Raw genomic sequence first — 21,679 nt, 5'->3', positions numbered from 1 at the left:
CAAAATTAACAAACTGAAAATTTATGAAGCACAGCTCTTGACAAACTTGCCAATGTGTCTCCTCATGTTTACTTGTGACGCATGCTTTATGTAGTGTGCCTAATTAAACAGACATTATGGAAAACTGAAATGGCGATCTGTGTAAAATGGGACATGGCAGTGTATCTGCATGGTTAATGTTTTGCCTCAATCAAATAGTTCTTCCCTAATCAATAAGTTCTCATTCCCATGCTGTAGCTCAGTTTAAAATGAAGAATAAAAAGCAAATCTAAGTTGTTTTAAAGTAAATGTGTTGGTAAACACTAAGCCTCAACTCATTCACCCCTCTGCCCTGCAAGGCAGGCGTCCGGTAGCTTCTGAAGGGCAGAAAGCCTAGATAGTCGCATGGTATGTGTCCCCAGGGGCTCCAAAGGACAGATAAATGGGCCTGAGAGCTAACCAGAGCCATCCCAGCGCTGGGAACTCCTGCCTGTCTGACTATGGGCTAGTCATGAGAGTTAAGGCTCACCTGTCCTGGGCTACAAGAGGGCCGAGATGCCCACTCATGGTGCTGCTGTGAAAATTAATCTTTCTATTGCAAAACCCTATGGGGTTAAAATATGGATCAAATTAATAATCTAAACTTTTTAAATTTCCATTTTTGAAAATAAACTCCCAATTTATAATAACTGGCTTGAAAACCAACTTTTGAGACATAGTCCACCTCTAACGGTAGAACCAAAAAACTTAAAAGATTCTGCTTCCACACTATTTGAAATAATTTAAAGTAGATCTACTTGTCAAGTATATTTTTTGTTTGTTTGTTTTTGAAGCTGTGAAAAATTTTTATCACCATAATGTGCTGACACATTACAGTTCGGCTTCGCCCTTTCTCCTCTCCGCATGATAGACTGATAACCACCCGTGACATTTACAAAGAGGCTCATCTGCGAGTCTATAAACTGTCAGCCTTGCAGCCACCGTGCAGAGGACAGCACCGCTCATCTTCCTAAAACCCGTGCTGAGAGTTGCTTCCACAGATGGTGCGCCCTTTAAGATTACTTCTCTTTCCTCCCTCAGAAAAAATCATTTCTCCCACTTCTAAAAATAAATCTAGGTTAGGTAAACACTCCATGGCTTCCTTCCTAGGCTCTAGAGAAGCCACAACATCTCACAACGGGGGCATCACAACTACAGAGCTGCTCTCAGTAGTGGAACTGTCACTAGGTAACACAGCATCCCAGAATCCAAACTCAAGGGTACTCTAAATAATAACAGGGCAGATTTTTACCCTGAGACGTTTCATATAAATCTAATGCCAGTAAATAAAAACATAAAATTTTATTCAGCCCTATATAAAAGTCCTAGCCAACCACTACTACCCACCACACACATGCCAGTTTCTTTTGAAAAATCCAGAAAAATGTCATTGGCTTTCTTTCCTTCTCTTTATTATTATTTCTTACAATGCTGGAGGTCATCCTAGAGCTTCTCACACACTAAGAACACTGGCCCCTGACTGACTTCATCTAAAAAGGAGAGATCTAGTCTCAAAAGGAATCCTGCCCTTGAACGTACAAGAACACATCTCACCAAGATCGCATCACAGGAGTAAAGAATACAGCAGGGCTATGTCGTGAGAGCCTAAGAACAGACTCATTCCTTCCTCTCTCTGGATCTCAGGCCTTTGGAGTCTGCGAGAACTTGGGGGCTAGGTGTTGTGGTTAGAACACTGATTTGTTCGAGGTCAGAACCACTAGCTCCTGTCCCAAATGATAAGCTTGCACCCCCAAATGCTGTCTAAGTGGACACTAAATAGTACTGGCGGGGTACTCATGACACACTACTCTACAGTGCAGTCTACACAGATGATCTCAATAGACACTGAATCTCGCCAAGAGACATCAGCACTCCTTTTACACATAAAGCATGGCTCGATTGAACAGCCTGCTCCAGGTTCTGGCACTCTGAATATGTGACATGAGAGGGCACTCCCACTGTCTGCTATGGGCTAGTAACTCGCCTAGGAGCTGGTGCACCTGAAGGACAATAGTTTAGCAAGTTGAGTAAGACATGAGAAAAGGAAAATTACCACTCTAGGATGTCCCTCCTTTGGTCTTCCATTGTCACCTTAAATGATACCAGTTAATAAAACCATCAGTTTTTTTTTTCCATATTCCACCCATGGGCTCTAAGATCTCCCAGTGCTCAGGCCACTGACAGGCGTTGCCAGTGATTCTACTTTTGGACTGGTCTCATGACACATCTCATGAGTGTTGGAAATACACCGTGTTCCCCAAAGCAGCCCTCTTATTGTGGCCTTGACCTCTAGCATGCCATCTTAACTTCATTCTCATTCTGTTGGTTACCACCCATCCTCTTGTAGTACCACGTGGTAACATTTACCAGGGCTTCCTAAGAGTGCAGTGCCATGCTAAGCACTCTGTGACTGTCAATCCTCCTAACAACCCAACGAGGTAGGTTTTACTACTTTCCCTATTTTATAAGCAAGAAAACAAAGACATAAAGAGTCTCACTAAATATTCCAGGCATGCAACTAGCAAATGGTGGAGCACACAAGCAAACCATGCGGGTCTGAGTTCAGAACAGGTCTAGTTACTAGCTTCTCGGTTAGGCTCCCATTTCTACTTAGAAAGTTGTCTTTTCATTCTATTTCCAAGAATGAAATCTTCAAACACACATGGCTCATGCTGAACACTAAAAGACTGAAGACTCAAGTGTTTACCTATGTGTGTCCCTTTGTGAGTTTGTGCGTGTGAATGCAGATAACATGGAGGTCAAAGGCATTGGATGCCCCAGAGCTGAGTTACAAGCTGTTGTGAGCTGCCACATGTGGATTCTGGACACTGAATTTGGTTCACTACAAGAAGTGTGTACTCTTAACCATGAGCCATCTCTCCAGTCCCATAAGACAGACTTTTCAAAGAAGCAGTGCTTGGTTTTGGTAGGATGTAGTCTATTTTTCTTCAATTATGGTCATCTCTGCTTTTACTTTTCCTATTTCCTTCTTTCTGTTCTTCTAGTGTCCTATTAGTATCCCTTAACATTCTGAGATGGTTCCCTATAATTTACCTCCAGCCATCTGTGTGTATGTATATAATATGTATATGTATATATATATATGTGTGTGTGTACACCACCATACATCTATGCATACATATTCTATATACATGTGTATTTGAATTTATATGTTCACTTCTAAGTAAGGCCTTAGGAAAAGTCAGTGAAATTTTAATATATTGCATTTCTGTTATCAGTTAATTAAAATGTTTTCAAATTTACACTGTAGATCCTGCATTAACCCAGAGGTTATTAAAGCTATTGGTTGAATTCCATTCAAACAGAATTTTCTAGTGTCCTTTTATTACTGATGCCTACTTTAATTCTGCTGTAGTCGGAAAGCATATTCTGCTTTAACTTGTTCAAAATGTACTAAGAAGCCACCCACGGTAGAACGTCGCTGTTGTTACAGCACACTAGGTGGAAGTAAGAAGATGAAGACTTGCACAGCAAGCTCCAGGTCAGCCTGGGCTACCTGAGTACCTGTCCCTCCCAAAAACCTAAATAAATAAAGAGAAAAATAACATGCATTAGAGGTGTTTCATTAGCCTAGAATACATAGCTAATGTCTAAAATGGACAAATATTGAAATATATATCTGTAATTGTTGGATAGAGTGTTTTATATAACTGAGAACTTGTGTTTACATCTTCTCTATCGATGACACTTAAAATGTTCCAGGATCATCAACATCAGTATTAAAGTAGGATCTACAGGAGGTCAGACCCTTTGGTTCAGAACTTACAGACACAGGGTCCTGAAATCTGCATTCTGACAGGTAGAGACTCATTCTTATACATACTAAAGCGTAAAAGGCACTTTCTTGTGTCTGTGCTAAAATGTGCACGTGTGTCTATCTGCTGCTCAGAAACAGAAAAATATGGAATTCTGCTGTAATTTTTGGGTTTAATTTTTCTTTGAAATTACTGAAGTTTTGGCTTTATGGGTGTGAGTTGATATTATTGGTGCTCAAAAAAGTAGAGCTGCTATTAGAACATTATTTTGTTTTGCCAGTGAAGCCTTTTGTCATGAAGCCTTTTGAATCTGGTATAGCTTTCTGTTGGCTATTGCTTGCCTGCTCTACAATTTTTAGATTACTACTCTTGCTTTTCCCATGTCCTTATATTTTAAGTATGTTTCTCAGAGAATAAATAGTTTTCATTTTATTTGACTATGTTTTCTGCTTACTTAGACTATCATATGATTATTGATATATTTGGGAATCTTATAAGTACTTCTAATTTGTTTCATCCTGCCTCTTTTTAACCCTCTTTATTTGACAATCATATAGACCTTCAGCACTCTTGAAGTGACTAAAGATTTCACATTCTTGACTTCTATAGTTTAACATTAATTGGCACTTTATTAGTTGGTATTTTCCAGAAAAATGCAAGAACCTTAAAAAAGCCCCCTTCATCACTTACAGGGCATTATAATCATGTCTTCATTCTGTGCACGCTATAAACAAAGTTGGACATTAGGATCCTTATGCAATAGATTTTCATTCAGACCCACACAGCGACCCTCTGCTTACCATTTCCTACATCTGCCATCCTGTTGGAAATCTTTTTACTTCTCTATGAAGAATTGCTTTTATATATTTTTTTAAAGAAAAAGAGAGACAAATTCTTTCAATTTTTGATAAAAAAAATCTTATTTGGCTTCTATCAAAAAGCATGTTTGGCAGGTATGGAATTCCCAGCTGACATTTGCTTTAAATCATCTCTGACGATGCCGGCCCTCCCTGTCACAGCTTTATTACTCAGTTCAGCTAGTGGATGGTGTAAGTGTTGCTTTTTTAGCACAATCTTATTTTCCCTCTGGATGCCTTTGTTTTGACTGCTTAGTGTGGATTACTATTTATTTATTCTGTGTGGAGACTACAGTTCCTCCTGAATCGGGGCTTGGAATCCGCCATAAAATTTACAAAGCATTCATTTAGTGCATTTAAATTGATATGCAATGCTGGAGCTAGAATTATTTTCACAAATCTCATCATGCATCTCTTCAGCATACTTCTTGTTCTATGGGATAGCAGCTAACACTACACACATATAGCCTAATAATCACACCTTTTCACTTGATATTATGTTATATGATATCTCATACAATTGCTCATACTTACAGTAATTATATGAACTATATTAATATGGGTTATACCAAATACACTTACATATAAATCTGAATATGTACTCATGCATGTGTGCATACACATGACTCTACTAATTAGAATGTGAGCCCCAGAGGGCAGGATCTCTGTGGCATTCATTATATAACATTGCCCAATGACTCTGAAGTTGCTAGTTGAATGCTATCGAGTAAGTTAATTAATAGATACAAGTAAGACATCTAAACCACTCAATCTCACAAGTGCAGGCTCTCCCCAGTCAAGGTCAATTCTGACATTCCAGTACCACATCTACCATCTTAAGCCACTTACCAAGTAAGCATTTCATGTCTGGGTTGGACACTGCTAGACACTGAGAATATTGCACTGAATAAGACAAGCAGTTCTAAACATCATGGAATTTACCACCTCTAAACGAACACCACTGGACAGTTCAATGCTCAGAATTAATTATGGTAAGAGTTGTGGAGGAAAAGGAGCTATGAGACTAGGCAAGGGAGGGCATAAACTGTCATCAAGGGAAGCTAGCTCTGAAGGAACAGAAATCGGTACACCGTTTTTCCATGGTTCTTGTGGGTAGAGACTATAAGAGAAACACATACATACTTGACATTTATACATTCTGACTCTTACATCCACCTATAGGTGACTTCCAAGTATTTTCTCTCTGAAGCCCCCATAATTCTATTTCTAGTCCAGTCATATACATGAAGAAAGCAGGTGGAGGTACAAAGCCTCACTCAAAGCCACAGGGATGGTTTGGAGACAGTAATCTTGGTTCCTAGAACATCACCTCCACAGGACAAAACTCGCTATGGCCACCTGACAGACCAGCCTGGGGATGATAGTTTTCTTTGCTAAGAATGTCTTTCCTTTGTTATCTGAGGACATCTTCTCCATGTCATCTTTCCTACAGGGCCTTTCCTGGTCAGAAGGAAGTAAGTCTCTCCTCAGTGTGTCTGGGCACAGCTGATAAGTGAGCAGGGACAGAGAAGTGGCCAATAGAAAAGGAAAAGGCAGTAAAGAGCACCTTTGGAAAAGGCTTCTGGAAAGGAGCATCACAGACTTGCAGAGAGGGGTGCCAGAGGGCTTGGGCATGCATCCTGTACTGATCTGGGTCTTTGCCCTTAGGCTACCCCATCTATTTTCTGATCCCTCCTAGCTCTTGCTTTCCACCCTGCTGTGGGCCCTGGGGCTGCCCTCTGCCTCAGGCTTGCCAGTTGCTGCAGGCTGGTAGGAGATGAGAGAAAAGGAGGCCACAGTACCTACTCCCCTGGCATCTTCGCTGTAAAGCTGCCTCTTCTCAGAGCTTGTTACTTCTTTCTCCACCCAACCTCCTTCCTAGGTCCTGGCAACCCTTCCTGTATCTCCTGGGGCTAAGAGGCAGCAACAGAACCAACTGCCAGCATCATCCATTGTTTCCCTACACTCTGCCCACAGTTTTATAAATAGACACTTTATTAAAATTGTCTGACATTATTCTATTTTGAGCACGCCATCTGTTTTCTGCTGGGACCCTGACTTGCAGATTAGCCTACTGCCCTGACAAGCCTCGCAGAAGAGAGGCTCTAGAAAGGTGAGATGCAGTGATGAGAGACGGCATGCGGAGGAACTGGAGGGAACACACGTTTACACGGAAGAACAGGACTGGGTAAAGTGAAGGAGGCAAAGCTTGCAGGTCCACATTCAGATGAAGATTCCTTTAGGGAAGAAGAATTCAAAACCCCTTAAGTCTACCGTGGCAACAGAACAGACCCTCTGCTCTTAGATCTGGGTATCACAAGGGGTGATAGAGGTTCCCTTAGAAAAGCCCAGTCTGAAACAGGCATACTTGACATTCCTGGAGCAAACCCTACCATCCAGGGTAGACAGCCCCATCTTCAGATAACTCAGGTGTCCCTGGCCTGCACTAGGTGTTACAGCCCATTCAAAGCACTCTCATAGTTTTACATCTGGCTCTTCTATTCTTCACACATTGTTTAATGACAGTCGCATCTCCACTAGGGTACAAAATAGGAGCTTTTAGAACACGAGAGTCTGTCATCTTTTAAAACACTGGAAAAGAACCTCTGTAACACAATAGCAGCCATTTTCCTCCAAGCTGCTTCTGGTCTATCTACAGCACCCTTACAGCCGAAACCCATTTCTGTTGGTGTCTGCTGCCAAAGCAACTGAAAAGGCCTTTATGGACAGCTGAAGCAGATATGGTAATTTGATAGTCATCTTTTTTTTTCCTGCTCTAATAATTACTTTAATGGTCGTCTTCTTGTTTTAATAGATTTTTTAATAAGGAAATCTTACTTACAAATTTTAATTAGCTTACTGAATATTCACTGCTTTGGAGTAAGTAGTTTAATGAGTAAGAGATCTCAGACTACTAACTAGCCTAGCTTCTCCCCAGTAGCTAGAGAGAGGAAGCAGTCCTCCTGAGAGTTCAGGCTGTACGTACAGCCAGACTTGCAGGAAAAAGGTGACAATCCACTTTCTTCCTTTTTATCAAGCATCTCTACCCCAATTTCACCACTTATGAAAGCCTGCGACAGTCCTTGTCAAATCACTCCTGAGCCTCCGTCCCTTATCTGTAAGGAGCAGGGCTGTGTCCTCTGTGCTGGACTTTTAACAGACAGGTCCTGTGCACCAACGTGCAAGGCTTTGGGGTACGCTAACGGCAAGAATGAAGAATTAACCCCAATGCCACTTAACCTCTACTGTTTCTAGTTCTCTTCTTTCCTTACAGTACTTTTACGACAGCAATGAAAAATACGTTAACATTTTTCATTCTAAAAACAGCTAACAGAGAAGACAGACTCAGAATCGGAATCAGGAGAACAATGGAGGCTTTGTGTCTTACTAACTTGAATAATCCATGTGGGTTAGCGCTACTCCAAAGTAAAAGTGTATTAATATCTGCTCCACTAATTAAGAATATGTGACAACTTAAGTATGAGCCTTGGTGCATGTGAAATTCGCAATAACAGCTTTTGTGACTCTTCAGTTTACTGTATGAAAGGGAATTCCAGCTTTTCAGCTGAACTGAGCCTTATAACAGGAGGCTCCATTCTGGGCAGTTGAATTCTAAATGGAGGACTTGCATTTACAGCATGCCATTGTGAATTAATGAAGGACTGCAATCGGTTTCGTCTCTACTCTCCTATCCATGTATGTTACTACACATGTGAGCTTGAGAGCTAAGGCACAGCCAAACTTAATACATATAAGAGGAAATATTTACCCTATTCTCCAAAACCTCTCTCCCAAATCTTTCCCCATTGTTCTTAATAGCAACTCTATCCCCCTGATGATCAGGATAAAAATGTCAGCCACCTCCTACCGCCAGCAGACCCTGCAGGTTGTACCCTGAACCCAGGCCAGCTCATCATCTCCACCACTGACACTCTGGTCTAAGTCACTATCATCTTCTGCCTGGATCACGGCAGCTGCATGTGAGCTGGTATCTGCTTCCACTCACCCTCACGATCGTTTCCAGTACAGCCATCATGGCAGTCCTGTTAGAGACTGTTTCCCATCGGACTCAGAGTAAAAGCCACAGTCATGCCCACTGACTAGCAGCTGTGTTGACGCCCCAGACTCTTTGCTCAGGCTGCTGTGGTCTCTGCTGAAGAGTTCCTCATCAGCCACACATCGTGTCAGCTCTCCAACTCTCCGAAGACTTCTCAGGAGGTGGCCTCCTTCACCACTAAGCAGAGCTCATGCTCTCCCTCCTCTATTTTTCTCCACAGCATCTGTCATTTCTAACTTGCTATCCCTTTGTTTTATCTCTTGTTATATTTCCCCACAGAAGCTTACACAATCTCAAGAGCAGGTTCATTGTCATGGTGCATGGACACTTTGGGTAACGTGAAAACATACATACAAAAAGAGGAGCACATTCTAAGTACAGAGCTTGACAGATTTCATAGCATGAACACACCCAGGAACCCAACACCCGGATCAGGAAGCATTTCTTCCCTTTCCACTCACTGCTCCCCAGAGGCAACTGCTGCCCTTACTTCTAGCACCTTAGGGTAACATGGCCTGTTACTGAGCTTGTTATAAATGGAACCATGATTCTCTAGCATTATGGAGATACACAGAGTTGTAACTCATTCTTACCGCCGAATCACAGTCCAAATAAACCACACTGATTTCTCTACTTCCCCATTTGTGGATGTCTGTACTATGTCTTGGCTGTCATGACTATCACTGCTATAAACATTCCAGTATGAATCTTTTGGAAAATACTGTACATATTTCTATTAGGTAAGGTCAAGTATCAGTTGAACAACTGACAAAGACTTCCTCGACTTGTCAATTAAGTTGGCCTCTAACTCAGAGATCCATCTGCCTCTGCCTGAGTGCTAGAACGAAGAGTACACACACCACCATGTCTGACTTTCTTAATTTATATACATAGGTTTATAATGAATGGTAATTAAGTCAGTGTCTACAAACTCGCCATTCAGATGGAAACACACATTATTAACTCCAGTGAAGTGCTTTGAATATTCCTTCCTGACTGCACTCGGCTAACTCTGCCTTTAGTCAGTCTTCTCCTTCTCCATGTATTTGATCACGTGTCTCCACTTCTGACTTCACGGAAATTGGCCATACACTGTTTTTTCTGCAATCTGCATTTTCATGATATTTCTAGGACACACTAACTGGAATTGACACACATTAAATTCCTCCTCCCACTGGTGTAGATATGCCACTGTGGGAACGCACTGTGTTTACCAGTGTTTTTAGGCAAATGAAAAATTGTCTTCTTCAAGTTTTCAGATATTTCAGTGTTGCTGACTCTTCCAATGTCTTAGTATATCTTTTAGACAAGAGGTTTTCCAGGGCAGTTTAATCTAGACGTGAAACTGTGGGCTGACTGCATGGGCACTTCTGAAGTGGATACAATAACCAGTCCCCTGGCAGGAAACAGAGGTCCCTGCTGCCGTATACAGGCTTATAACCCTGGGTATGCTTAAACTTAACTTTTTGCCAATCTAGGAAATTAAGTGATTTCATTATAGTTTTTCAATTACATTTTCCTGATTGCTATTGAGAATGGGGATCTTTCCATCTTATTGAGCACTTGTAGAGATAGTCTATGATATCACTGAGGTCTTTCCCACTTTTCAAATTGGTTGTCACTAGAAAGGCACAGAGACTGTAGGGCCTTTTCCTTATTAATTTATAGGAGACCCTCATACTCTGGGGTTGTATATATGGGTTGCCATGCCTAGCTCCTATTGATCCTTCATTATTATTTGCTGATATAATAATAAAATTTCAGTTTTATATGCAATATCAAAAACTGCCCTGTTCTTGTCATCTGTTTTCAGTATTTGAAGGTATATTTGCATATGTTCTGGTGTCTCAGTGTATTTCTGCTTTAGAGCACATTGCTCTCTTTTCAGGACCTGCTAGACCTGAAACAGAAATTCTTAACTAAGGGCCGGAGCCACGGCTCAGGTGTTAAGAGCACTGGCTGCTCTTTCAGAAGAACCAGGTTTGACTCTCAGCACCTACATGGTGGCTCACAACTGTCTGTAATCCTAGTTCTAGGGGATTTGATGGTCTCTTCTAGCCTGTGTGGGTACCAGGTATGCACACGGTAAACAGACATACGTGAAGGTAAAACACGCACATAAAATGAAAAAAAAACTATTTGCTTTCACTTCTCATGAACTTGAAGTAAAAGCTGTAAGGATTGAAACCAATGTTTTTAACAGAATAACTATTTTATCCACTTCAGAGATAAGGAAAGAGGGATTTGCAGGAAAGTTGGTTTTTCAGACAGGAAGTAGGTGAACTTGGAAAGCTGTCACAGTTTAGATGAATGCATACACTGACTGATGAAAGTCTATGATGAAGAGACAAGATCAGGAAGCGAGTCTTAGACAGGTGAGGATCTCTATGTTATTTCCATATCTTCACCTGCTCCTAAAAATTCCTAGGAGGATTTCAAAATACAACCTAAATGCACTGGTGTGACCAGGTGTGAGGGTGGACACCTGTAACCCCAACTACTCGGAGGATGAAAGGATCATTATACCCACAAGTTCGAGGACAGCCTAAGCAAGACAGCAAGCCTTCATTTCAAATAAAGACAAGAAGCATAAAAACCAGGTTCGAATTAGCAAAATGGTTCAGAAGGTAAAGGTACTTACTGGAACCTACATGGTGGAGAGAACTGACTCCATGCATGTGCCATTGCACACTGCACACCCACACTCCCTCACACACATACACAAATACATGGTTAAAAAATAGTTCAGTGTGGTGACACTGGCCTAAATCCCCTCATGGAGGTGTGGGCAGGAGGCAGCAGCAGCCAATCTCAGTCTGGCCAGGCCATACTGAAGCTGCTTCAAGGCTTCCCAAAGCAGAGACACAAATGTGAATGAATGCAGCACACAGCATTTTAGAACACTTGTTAAATGGGTTCCCAGTCTGCTTTAGAAGTGAAATCTGAAGAACAGCCTGATGAGACCTTTTATTGCTAATTCCCAAGCATATACTGAGTATGTCCTAGAACTGCATACAAATTGCTACATACTACAGCTATCAAAAAATCTGGATTATAGAGCTTTTGTAAAGGACGTAATGTCTGCTATTCCTGGTGCTGGATACATTGTTAAAAAGCTACAACCACAGAGTGAGAGAAGAACACCTTAAAGGACCCAAAACACTCAAGCATGAAAGCAGACCTGGCTGTCAGCTGGCTCACATTAGCATTTGGGGACATGCACTATGCTGTTTAATTTCTATGCTCAGCTTGGCTGGGTTTAGAGTCATCTACGAGTTGCACCCAGGACTGTCTGTGAGGTCATTTTCAGAGAAGTTTAGTGGAGGAGTAAAGCCCACCTTGAATGTGGATAGCACCAATCCATGGCCCAGGGTCCCAAAAGGAATAAAAAGAACAAGACACAATGGAGATCAAAGTTCACTTCTCTCTGGTTCCTGACTATGAACATATTACAACCCATGGCCACATATTCCAGCCACAATATTTCCCACCCATGAAGGGCTGTCTCCTTACACTATGGCCTAAATAAGCCATTCCTTATTCAACAACTTCAACACCCAAGCCCCAGAAAACCCAAATTGAAACACTTTTGGGTTGCTTTTTCCTAAAATCTAGCACATTATACTCAGTGTTTCAAGTGGCAGTCAGTGAGACATAGCCTGGAAAGAGGCATTTTTTATTAGACATAACTTTGTACCTGGAAATCCAAATCAATTACAACACATTTGAAGCTGGCCATCCTGAAGACTCAAGTTCTAGCCCTAAAATCCAGGAGGAAGGAGAGGAAAGTTGTTCTCCTGACTCCACACACACAGTAGCACAAATGTGCCTGCAAACACACTAAATAAAACATTTTAAAAAGAAACTGGGCAGGGATCAAAATACACCACAATTTAATAAGTGAAGGAAATTAGGCCTTAAATGAAATCTTAATTACAAATCAAAGTTGCTCTGAAAACAACGTTAAACAAAAGTTAAAAAAAATCAGCCTAGAATCGGAAGTGGTGACCCCAGGCCTAAACTCCTAGCAGTAATGGAGACAGAGGCAAGCAGATCTTAGTGAGTTAGTTCTGGGTTAGCCAGGGCTACACAACGAGACCCTATGTAATAAGACTAACAACAACAAAACAAAATCAGCATAAACTCAGGATCACATAAGACATTAGTATAAGACCTTCGTTAGAATCCAAAGGGGATTTTTTTTTTTTTATATTTTGGGTTCAAGTGTATAAGAGAATTATATTCATAATATAGCAGGTCTGAATGTGAATGGCCCCCACAAGCTCATGTTTGAATGTTTGGTCCCCAGTTGACAGAAGTGTATAAGGACTGGGAGTTGTGGCCTTGTCTCTCTCTCCCTACCTGCAGTTATGAATGAGGATGTAAAGCTCTCAGTCACTGCTCCAGGACCATGCCTGTCCGTTCTTGTCATGATGATCATGGACTAACCCTCTAAATCTGTAAGCAAGCCCCTAATTAAATGCTTTCTTTTATAAACGTTGCCTTGGCCATGGTATCTCTTCACAGCATTGAGACAGTAACGAAAACACAGAAAAATAAATTTAATATTTAGTTGGAGTATATTGTTTTAGAATTCTGATCATTGGTCTCTATTGGATGCTAAACTTTTGGAAACATTTCTTTCTTTCTTTTCTTTTTCTTCATTTTTTTGGTTTTTTTTTTTCTTGAGACAAGGTCTCATGGTATAGCCTTGGTTGTCCTAGAACTCACTCTGTAGACGAGGCTGGCCTTGAACTCACAGAGACCCATCCATCTCTGCTTCCTGAGTGGTGGGATTAAAGGCGAGCACCACCACCGCTGGGCAAGTTATCTTTTCTTTAAGCTCAGCATTGCCAGAACTGGTATACTATCACTATTCATTCTAAAAGGAAGCATTGCTTACATGGCAACCTATAAACAAAAATGTGAAAATCTGAATAAAATTTTATTCTAAAGGTAATTCTAGTTAGATATTTACTTCTATCCTTTAGTTACTGCATCAGGATGGGCTCCAGAATTCCCCAGGGAACAGCAAAATCAGAAGATTCTCAAGCTACATGAATGGCTTAGTATTTGCATTTCACCTATACACACCCTCCTGCATAATGAAATCATCTCGTAGTACTTATAAATCTAATATAATATGCTATATAAATAATTACCATAATATTTAGCAAATAATCACAAGTCTATACCTATAGACACACACATACTGCTTAAAGGAGGAATATATATTTTTTAAGTTAATCAATTAATTATTTTATGTATATGAATGGCTTTCCTGGATACATGTCTGTGCATTGAGTGCCTGCTTGAGGCCGGCAGAGACCCTAAGAGGGCATTAGATCCCCTGGGACTGGAGTTACAGATAGTTATGAGCTGTCCTTTGGATACTGGGAACCAAAACCAGGTCCTCTGAAAGTGCAGTAACTATTGAGCCATTTTTCCAGCCTTGAGGAAGACTATCTTTATGTTCTTACAGATATAGTTAGTTAGATATTTTTTGAAGTGTCTCAACCTACTATACGACTTTGAGTGAGAAGGAAGAACGGAACAAAACCCACAGGATTCCAACATTAGCACAACTACCCACAAGTGGCTCTCTGAACCCCGAGGCTCTCACCCAAAGTTCAATTTCCTTTCGGAACAAATAAACTGTTTTTTATTGAAGCAGCTTGGTCAGTTATCTTGGTCAGGGAGCCAGGCCTACATGACATGCACAGGAGAGTGACCATGCCTCTCCCCATGGCACACTTACCCATCAATAGCAGATTGACACTTGGGCCGGAAGATGGATAGAATCTTTACTCCTTGTCAGTTAGTGATTTTAAACATTACCTAAGCTTTGATTCTTGTACTAATTGAGGAAATATGCAAATTTTAAATAGCTTCTCTGAAAATGACAGCAGAGGAGGCCCTGGAGGAGTAGGCAGCCCGCATCCCAGGAAAGCACAGCCCCATGGGATCCCTCACCTGTGACACTGTGATGCTGCATTTCTTGGCCAGCTCCTCTTTGGCTTCTTCACTGGGGTAGGGGTTGCTGAGGTGTGAGTAGAAATATTCATTCAAGATTTCTGTGGCCTGTTTACTGAAGTTCCGCCTTTTCCGTCTATGACAAAAGCAGGAAGGAAAAGTAAGTCATTGCTATCAGTGGTACCCAAAGGAACAATTAATCAGGACCATATAAGAACGTGGGCTTCTAAGCCATTAGGATGAGAGCTATGCGAGACTCCAGGCAGCCTCTGAAGCACAGCCCAGCTATAGCATCACTTAGAGAAGTACAAGAATATGAAGACAATTCACTTCATTCTTTATTCAAAAAGTTTATTCAAGACCTAATGTGGGTCTGGCAGTGGTGGCGCATGCCTTTAATCCCAGCACTCAGGAGGTAGAGGCAGGCCATTCTCTGTGAGTTCAAGGCCAGCCTGGTCTACAGAGTAAGTTCCAGGACACTCAGAGTTACAAAGAGAAACCCTGTCTCGAAAATCCAAACAAACAAACAAAAACCAAAAACACCTAATATGTTCTAGGTATTAAATGAAGACACATGGAGAATGAAACAAACAAATTTACAGGCACCTGGAGGGCAGGAAGAGGGTAGAAAGACATTAAATAAAAAAATCAGTTTGGCAGTGGTGGCACACACCTTTAACCTCAGGACTAAGGAGGCAGAGGCAGGCGATTCTCTGTGAGTTCAATGCTGGCCTGGTCTACAGCGTTAGCTGCAGGCTAGCCTGGGTTATACAGAGAAACCCTGTCTCAAAGACCCCCCTCCCCAAAGAACACAGAAATCAGCAGGTTTGCATCACAGTGATCACACAAAGTATCATGAAGGAAAAGTGTAAGAAGAAATGGCAGTGTGTAACAGGGACACAGGACACTGCTATAACCCAGGAATGATTTCCTTGAAGAAACCAATCTGAGTCCTGGAAATGCTTAGGGGTTAGGCAAAGAGGAGAGGTGAATGGGAGTGAGCAGAGGTGCAAAAGAACTTGGTTAGTCTAAAAAGCTAAAAGAGAATGTGGCTCAGAAAAAGTCAGGGAACATGGAGACAGCTTGGAAGAGAAAGAGGGGTCAGATGACAGAGGGTGTGGCCCTCACAAACTGTCCCAGGTTTACCTCCAAGCGCAACAAGAAGTGGCTGAGGTTTCAAGCTTTTCTCTCTCTTCCCTCATTTCTTCCTTCCTCCCTTTTTTTTCTCTTTTCTTTCTTTCTTTCTTTTTTTTAAAAAAAGTTTTCAAAACAGAATTTCTCTGTGTAACAGCCCTAGCTGTCCTGGAGCTAGCTCTTGTAGACCAGGCTGGCCTTGAACTCACAGAGATCGCCTGCCACTGCCTCCTGAGTGCTGGGATTAAAGGCGTGCATCACCACTACTTGGCTTGCTTTCCTGTTTCTTAAAAAATTATTTTTACATTTGTTTTCCTGTGTGTGTGTGTGTGCGTGTGTGTGTGTGCTCACACAAGCATGTGTATGCACGATATATGTGTGCAGGCACACACGGCACTCAAAGGACAACTTGTGGAAGTTGGTTCTCTCCTACCACGTAGGTTCCAGGACTCAAATTCAGACTGTCAAGCTTGGTATCAAGAATTTTGACTCACAGAGCTCTCTCACTTGCCCTACTTTTTATATATTTTTTTGTTTTGTTTGTTTTTTGAGATAGGGTCTCACTATGTAGCCTTGGCTGACCTAGAACTTGCTATATAGACCAAACTCACAGAGATCTGCCTGTCTCTGGTGAGGCTATAGGCTTGCTGCACAGTTTCCATGTTTATAAAGTCACTCTGACACTGAGAACAGTTGGAAGAGGGCACAAAAAGAAATGCAGAAACCACTGAAGATTGAGCCTCACTCAATCTGGAGGTGATGTAAGCTGGTACATGTGAGGACCACAGAAATAAGATTTAAGACCTATTTAGAAGGGAGACACAATAGGAACTGATGGGGTAGTGCTGGAGTGAGACGGGGAGAGAAGGGAAGGAGAAAATACACACCATGAAGGAATTATGGGCTTTTGCACTTAAGCAACTACACAGACGGCAGCACAAGTTCCTCACAGAGGAAAGAACAGAGGAGCACATTTTGTTGTTTTAGCTGAAGGGGGACGAGTGCGGCAAATATCAGGAATCAAATATTTATTAACAACATGTTTTGGGTAGCAAAAACATGACTTATATTCGGTGGTTATTGTTTCTGTTTTGAAGAATTCCTGCCCGAAAATGAACATCTGTCAGATTTCACTTTAGATTAGCTACTCTGTGACTGGAAAACGCCTTCCCTAGATAATTCTCTCAACACTTGCTTTCAAATCATCTTAATGACTTTCTCAACTGCTATATCCTGCATTCCAAAAAGTGGGTGTCAGGGTGTGATTAGCTGGTTACCACGGTATCACTAATGTGGCAGTTAGGTGCCACCCAGGCGGCACAGTACTCAGTCAGGGAGCGATTGATGTAGGTTTGATAAAAACCATCATAGGCTTTTATTTTGAAGCTTCTTAACTTTCTTAGAAGGTTAAACCATTGTTTCCTAGGGGGCGAGGGGAGCGTCAGAATCTATTTGGTGATGAAAAGGGTAGAGGAAGAGGAACTAAAAGAAAGGAAGAGAAACCCAGTGAGAAGAATTCCCATTTTGCAGGAATCACAGGTAGCTTGAAAACAAAACCAAAACCCTGAGGTGGGACCACTGCAGAGGCACACCCCGCTGAACAGGTGGAATAAGCAGGGCAGAAAATGTCCAGAATTGACACTAACTTATTAAGTCGAAGGCATTCCCTGTCGAGAGCTCACAGGAATGATTTGCACTAAAAACCTACTTTTGTAGCTGTGTGTGGAAAACTTGAAGACCAGCTACACCAGGCTTCTCTGTCAGAAGACAGCAGTAAGCTGTTGCTGAGTGACAGCCCTCTTAGAACCAGACTGTCTGCTCTAACCTTTTCCACACCCCCAGTTTGGCCACTCCACTCAATTCTACTGCTTGACTATCACATGAAGTCCAGAGACAAGGCCAGGGTAAAAAGAATAAATGACAGGCAGGCATTTGTTTGGGCAATGGGGAAATGTAAAGGAGGAATGAGAAGAAAACCTCTAGGAAGTAAAGTTTGACTCACAAATTCTTGTCCAGGGGTAGTTTTGGCAAACATCTAAAAGCCTCAGAGGACAGATTAACGGGCAGCACAGAATTACAGCCCATGAGCAGCAGCCACACAAGCTTATTCCTGGATGTTTTACACTAACACTTCAGGCTTGTCTAATGGACATGGTCTTCCAGAAAGGCACACTGAGCAAGGGATCACCTGTCTGGGTAGGCATGCAGGCCTGGAACCTGGCTTCTTGGCACAGAGGGGTGGATCACTCAGAGCCCAAACTCAGCGAAGGACTGAAGCACAGAGTCTGCACTCACTGGAAGGCACAGGCCAGAGGATGCTCCTGCGCTTTATTAGTCTTTAGGAAAACCTCCCCTAGAAAATGCCCACTAAGCATATGCCCTGTGTTTCACTCCCGTAGGGTGCCACACACTAAATGAAGCAACTTACAGACGACAGTTCAAACCTCAGAAGATCAAGTATAGAATAGCCTCTTTATATTGTCTCTCTGTCATTTCCTCTTTCTTCAAAGGACTTATCATCCTATTACAATCACTGGATCTGCAAATAGAATTCTATTTGATGGCGTATATGTTACCAATTATCTGTCTCCTCAAGTAGAATGCAAGCTAGACTGGTACGTACATTTGCTTGTCTGGTTAACTGTCCTACAGCACAAGTGAGTAACTGAAGAAGAAAGAAGGGAGGGTTGGGGAGCAAGCTATAATGTGAACTAGTAAAAATAATTAAAATGTTAAAAAATAAACTATGGGTCTGGGAATGGTGGCACACACCTTAATCCCAGCACTGGGAGACAGAGGTAGGCGGATCTCTGTGAGTTTGAGTCCAACCTGGTCTACAGAGCTAGTTCCAGGAAGCCAAGGTTACACAGTGAGACCCTTTTCAAAACAACAACAAAACAAAATGAAAAAGCGGAAGGAAATGTATCAAAACATTTGCATCACTTTTTTTTCTTAGCACAAAATTCTGGCTGTCCACCTTTTCTAATTTATGCATTTTTAAGACTTTCTACAATGATCTTGGTATTTTAGACCTAGAAACAACAGCAAGTAACCCCTAAACAGTAAGTGTGGTGGCACCTGCTGCAATCCCAGTTCCTCTCAGTCTGAGGTGGGACAACCAGGTGACTGAGACTCTATCTCAAAGTAGCAACTTGGGGCTGAGGGCGTAGCTCACTGGTACAAAGATTGTCTGTCACGTGCAAGATCATGTTTTCTATCCTCATCACAAAACAAATGAATCCAACACAGAAAATCTTCACAACAACAAAGAGAAGGCCACACACAGAGGGCCTTCAACACCAAGAGGAGGGTGCTAATGTGAGTTATAGCAATGACAAACTGTAGTCTTGTTTTAGTTACTTATTTATTTGATCTGTCTTTTGGTAGTAGGATAAAACTTAGGGCTTCACGCATGCTAAGCTCTACAACTGTACTTTACCCCCAAACCCAAAAGGCTACCATGGTGTACATCAGGGTTCCATGGTGGTATTGAGAATAAGGGATGATGAGACTGGGCTGTAGGGAGCAAGCCTGGGGATAGAGGAGCCTGGGAAAAGATCTTAAACTAGTTTATATACAAAAGCATGAGCAGGAACCACTAGAGCAAGAAAGAAAAAAGCAAAAGTCAGTATGAAAGATGTCAAAAAAAGCCCGAGAGTCCCGGTGACAGCTCAGCAGGACCAGGGGATAAAGAATTTTGCTTAATTAGAAAAAAGAGCATATAATTAGGGGGAAATGCCTCTTGCTTGAATCTTCTTAGATGGGTCTGGCATACAGATGTTCACATCCTTAGCCTTCTAATTGAATCACTGTCTCATGTATTTGTGTTGTATTCTGAGGGTTAGATGAAAATGATGGCTTCTATCAGAATCCAAGGGGAGAAGAAAACAAAATAAAACAGAAATTCCTTTCCAAAGCTGGACAGACCCTGGCTTGAGAATGTCCCAGAGGCATCTTCACAGTCAGTGTAGACTAGGTCCTTGACAGCTCAGGAGTTGAGAGCACTTGATGCTCTTGCAAAGTATGGGTATAATTCCCAGCACCCACATAGTGACTCACAACCATCTCCAACTCCAGTTCCAGACCTGACACCCTCTTCTGACCATTGTGAGCTCCTGCACACATTGGTACACAGACAAACATGCAGGCAAAACACTCAAACACAGGAAATAAAAATAATATTTAAAATTATTTTAAAAACAAAGATTAAAGCAGAATTTCATGAAAAAAAAAAAAACTTAAAAACTTTTGGCGTCAGAATGGAAAGGATATAATTAGTCCTAAAGCCTCTAGCAGCAGCAGCACCAGTCCAACTTATTTCCAGAGTCACTCAATTGGCAGGTACCTGAGTTACAACTTCTAGGACAGGAAAAGCTGTCTGATGCATGGGTACCATGAGGTGTATCACCTGCCTATTCACAGAAAAGAGCTCATAGAGCCAAACTGAAGAAGAATCGAAGACTGATCAGCCAGTTTCTCTGAAAACACACAAGCAAAGGGGGAAAGCCATGCAGAAGATTCATGGCCTCACATACCTGGCATCAAGGAACCTTGATCTTAAAATCATAACTGCTTCACACGTGCTTTGCTTGAGCTGCATCTGAATGGAGCTAAATTTCCGATGGATGATGCCCACCATCCTTTCAATCTCTTTTGGGGAAATGGGGCGCGTTCTACTCTGTTCTCGGAGAAGGTTCATCACATGTGTTGTAAATTCATTACATGCCTGTAACAGGAAAAAAAAAACTCCTTAGGACACTGACACTTTGTATTATCATACCCAGACATCCACCCATCTGAATTTCCACCTTACTAGTAATAGCCAGCAGCATTCGGCAGTGAGCAGGGAAAGTGTGAACTAAGCAGCTGAGGAAGTAGTGGTGGCAGAGTTAAAACAGCAAGATTTCTGACACTGAATGGCCGGACCCTAATTGCCCTTCCCACCTGGCCCTGCTCCTTGACCAAATGATATGCACTATTGGAATGCACTGGCTGCTATCTCCTACCAAATGCTTGCCCATGGCTAATACTAACTGCCTCCTATTTTCTGTAGGGTGTTATGTTTACTCAGCAAATGGTTTCTGTAAGATCATGACGTTAAAACTCTTCCAGAGCTGCCAGGGACACAGAAATGAGCAAGAGCTAGGCTTCAGAGATGAAGTATAGTATCACTTATCATATAAAGAAACCAGTGTGAAGGCTGACGGGAAGGCGGTGATAAGTGTTTCGCTAATTCCAGAGGCGGGCCACCCAGAAGCTTCATGGTAGAAGTAGTGCTTGGGCTCTAAAGAACGGGAAGGACTTTTGAGATAAAAACAAAGGTCTGAAGAGCACAGCCTAGCAATGCAGCATGTACTGAATTCAGAGGTGTGATGGCAGACAGAGCAGAACTAACAGATTTCTGTTTGGTTTGGTGCTGGGGATGGTAAATTCACTGGCCCAGGGACCATGGTCTGAGTAAATACACAAGACTGTATACTAAGCATCCTAATAACATCAGGTCAGTTATCCACAGTGCAGGCCTCAGGGAACAAAAGCCGCTCAAGGAAAGCATCTCAGTTCTTCAGGGGAGAGGCAGCAAGAGACCAAGAATCCAAACTGAATCTGGAATGTTTTCACTACAATCCTCAGACACCATCTTTTTAAGTTCCCTATATTGAATGTAGTGCACCTACAGTGCTATGTAAGTGAGCCTACACTGAAAGTCAGTTCTGGTAAACAAACAGTGGTCCGTACCCTGAATAAAAAGAGCATCTACTATCTTAAGGCCACAGGAAAAACTTATTCTGAAGCTGTGATAACGTCCACTTCTCTCAATACCACCCATTAGAGCAGTGGTTTTCCTAACTGGTCACTGAAGAACT

The 21,679-nt window shown here is 41.9% G+C and overlaps 1 protein-coding gene across 2 annotated transcripts in view; it reads right to left on the bottom strand.

Annotated features, from left to right (window-relative positions):
* Positions 1 to 21,679, bottom strand: part of Pbx3 (PBX homeobox 3) — a 188,248-nt gene that overhangs the window by 14,981 nt on the left and 151,588 nt on the right. For both annotated transcript variants that reach the window (XM_026778707.1, XM_026778708.1), the window contains exons 4-5: positions 20,351 to 20,541; positions 14,682 to 14,817 (exon numbers count right to left, since the gene is read on the bottom strand). In XM_026778707.1, coding sequence (XP_026634508.1) covers positions 14,682 to 14,817; positions 20,351 to 20,541 — 327 coding nt within the window. The remainder of the gene's footprint in view (positions 1 to 14,681; positions 14,818 to 20,350; positions 20,542 to 21,679) is intronic.

Source organism: Microtus ochrogaster, chromosome 4, assembly GCF_000317375.1.
Source record: "Microtus ochrogaster isolate Prairie Vole_2 chromosome 4, MicOch1.0, whole genome shotgun sequence".
In the NCBI taxonomy this organism is placed as follows: Eukaryota; Metazoa; Chordata; class Mammalia; order Rodentia; family Cricetidae; genus Microtus; species Microtus ochrogaster.
The sequence above is the reverse complement of the archived record's forward strand: the minus strand, read 5'-3'. Positions and strand labels throughout refer to the sequence as shown.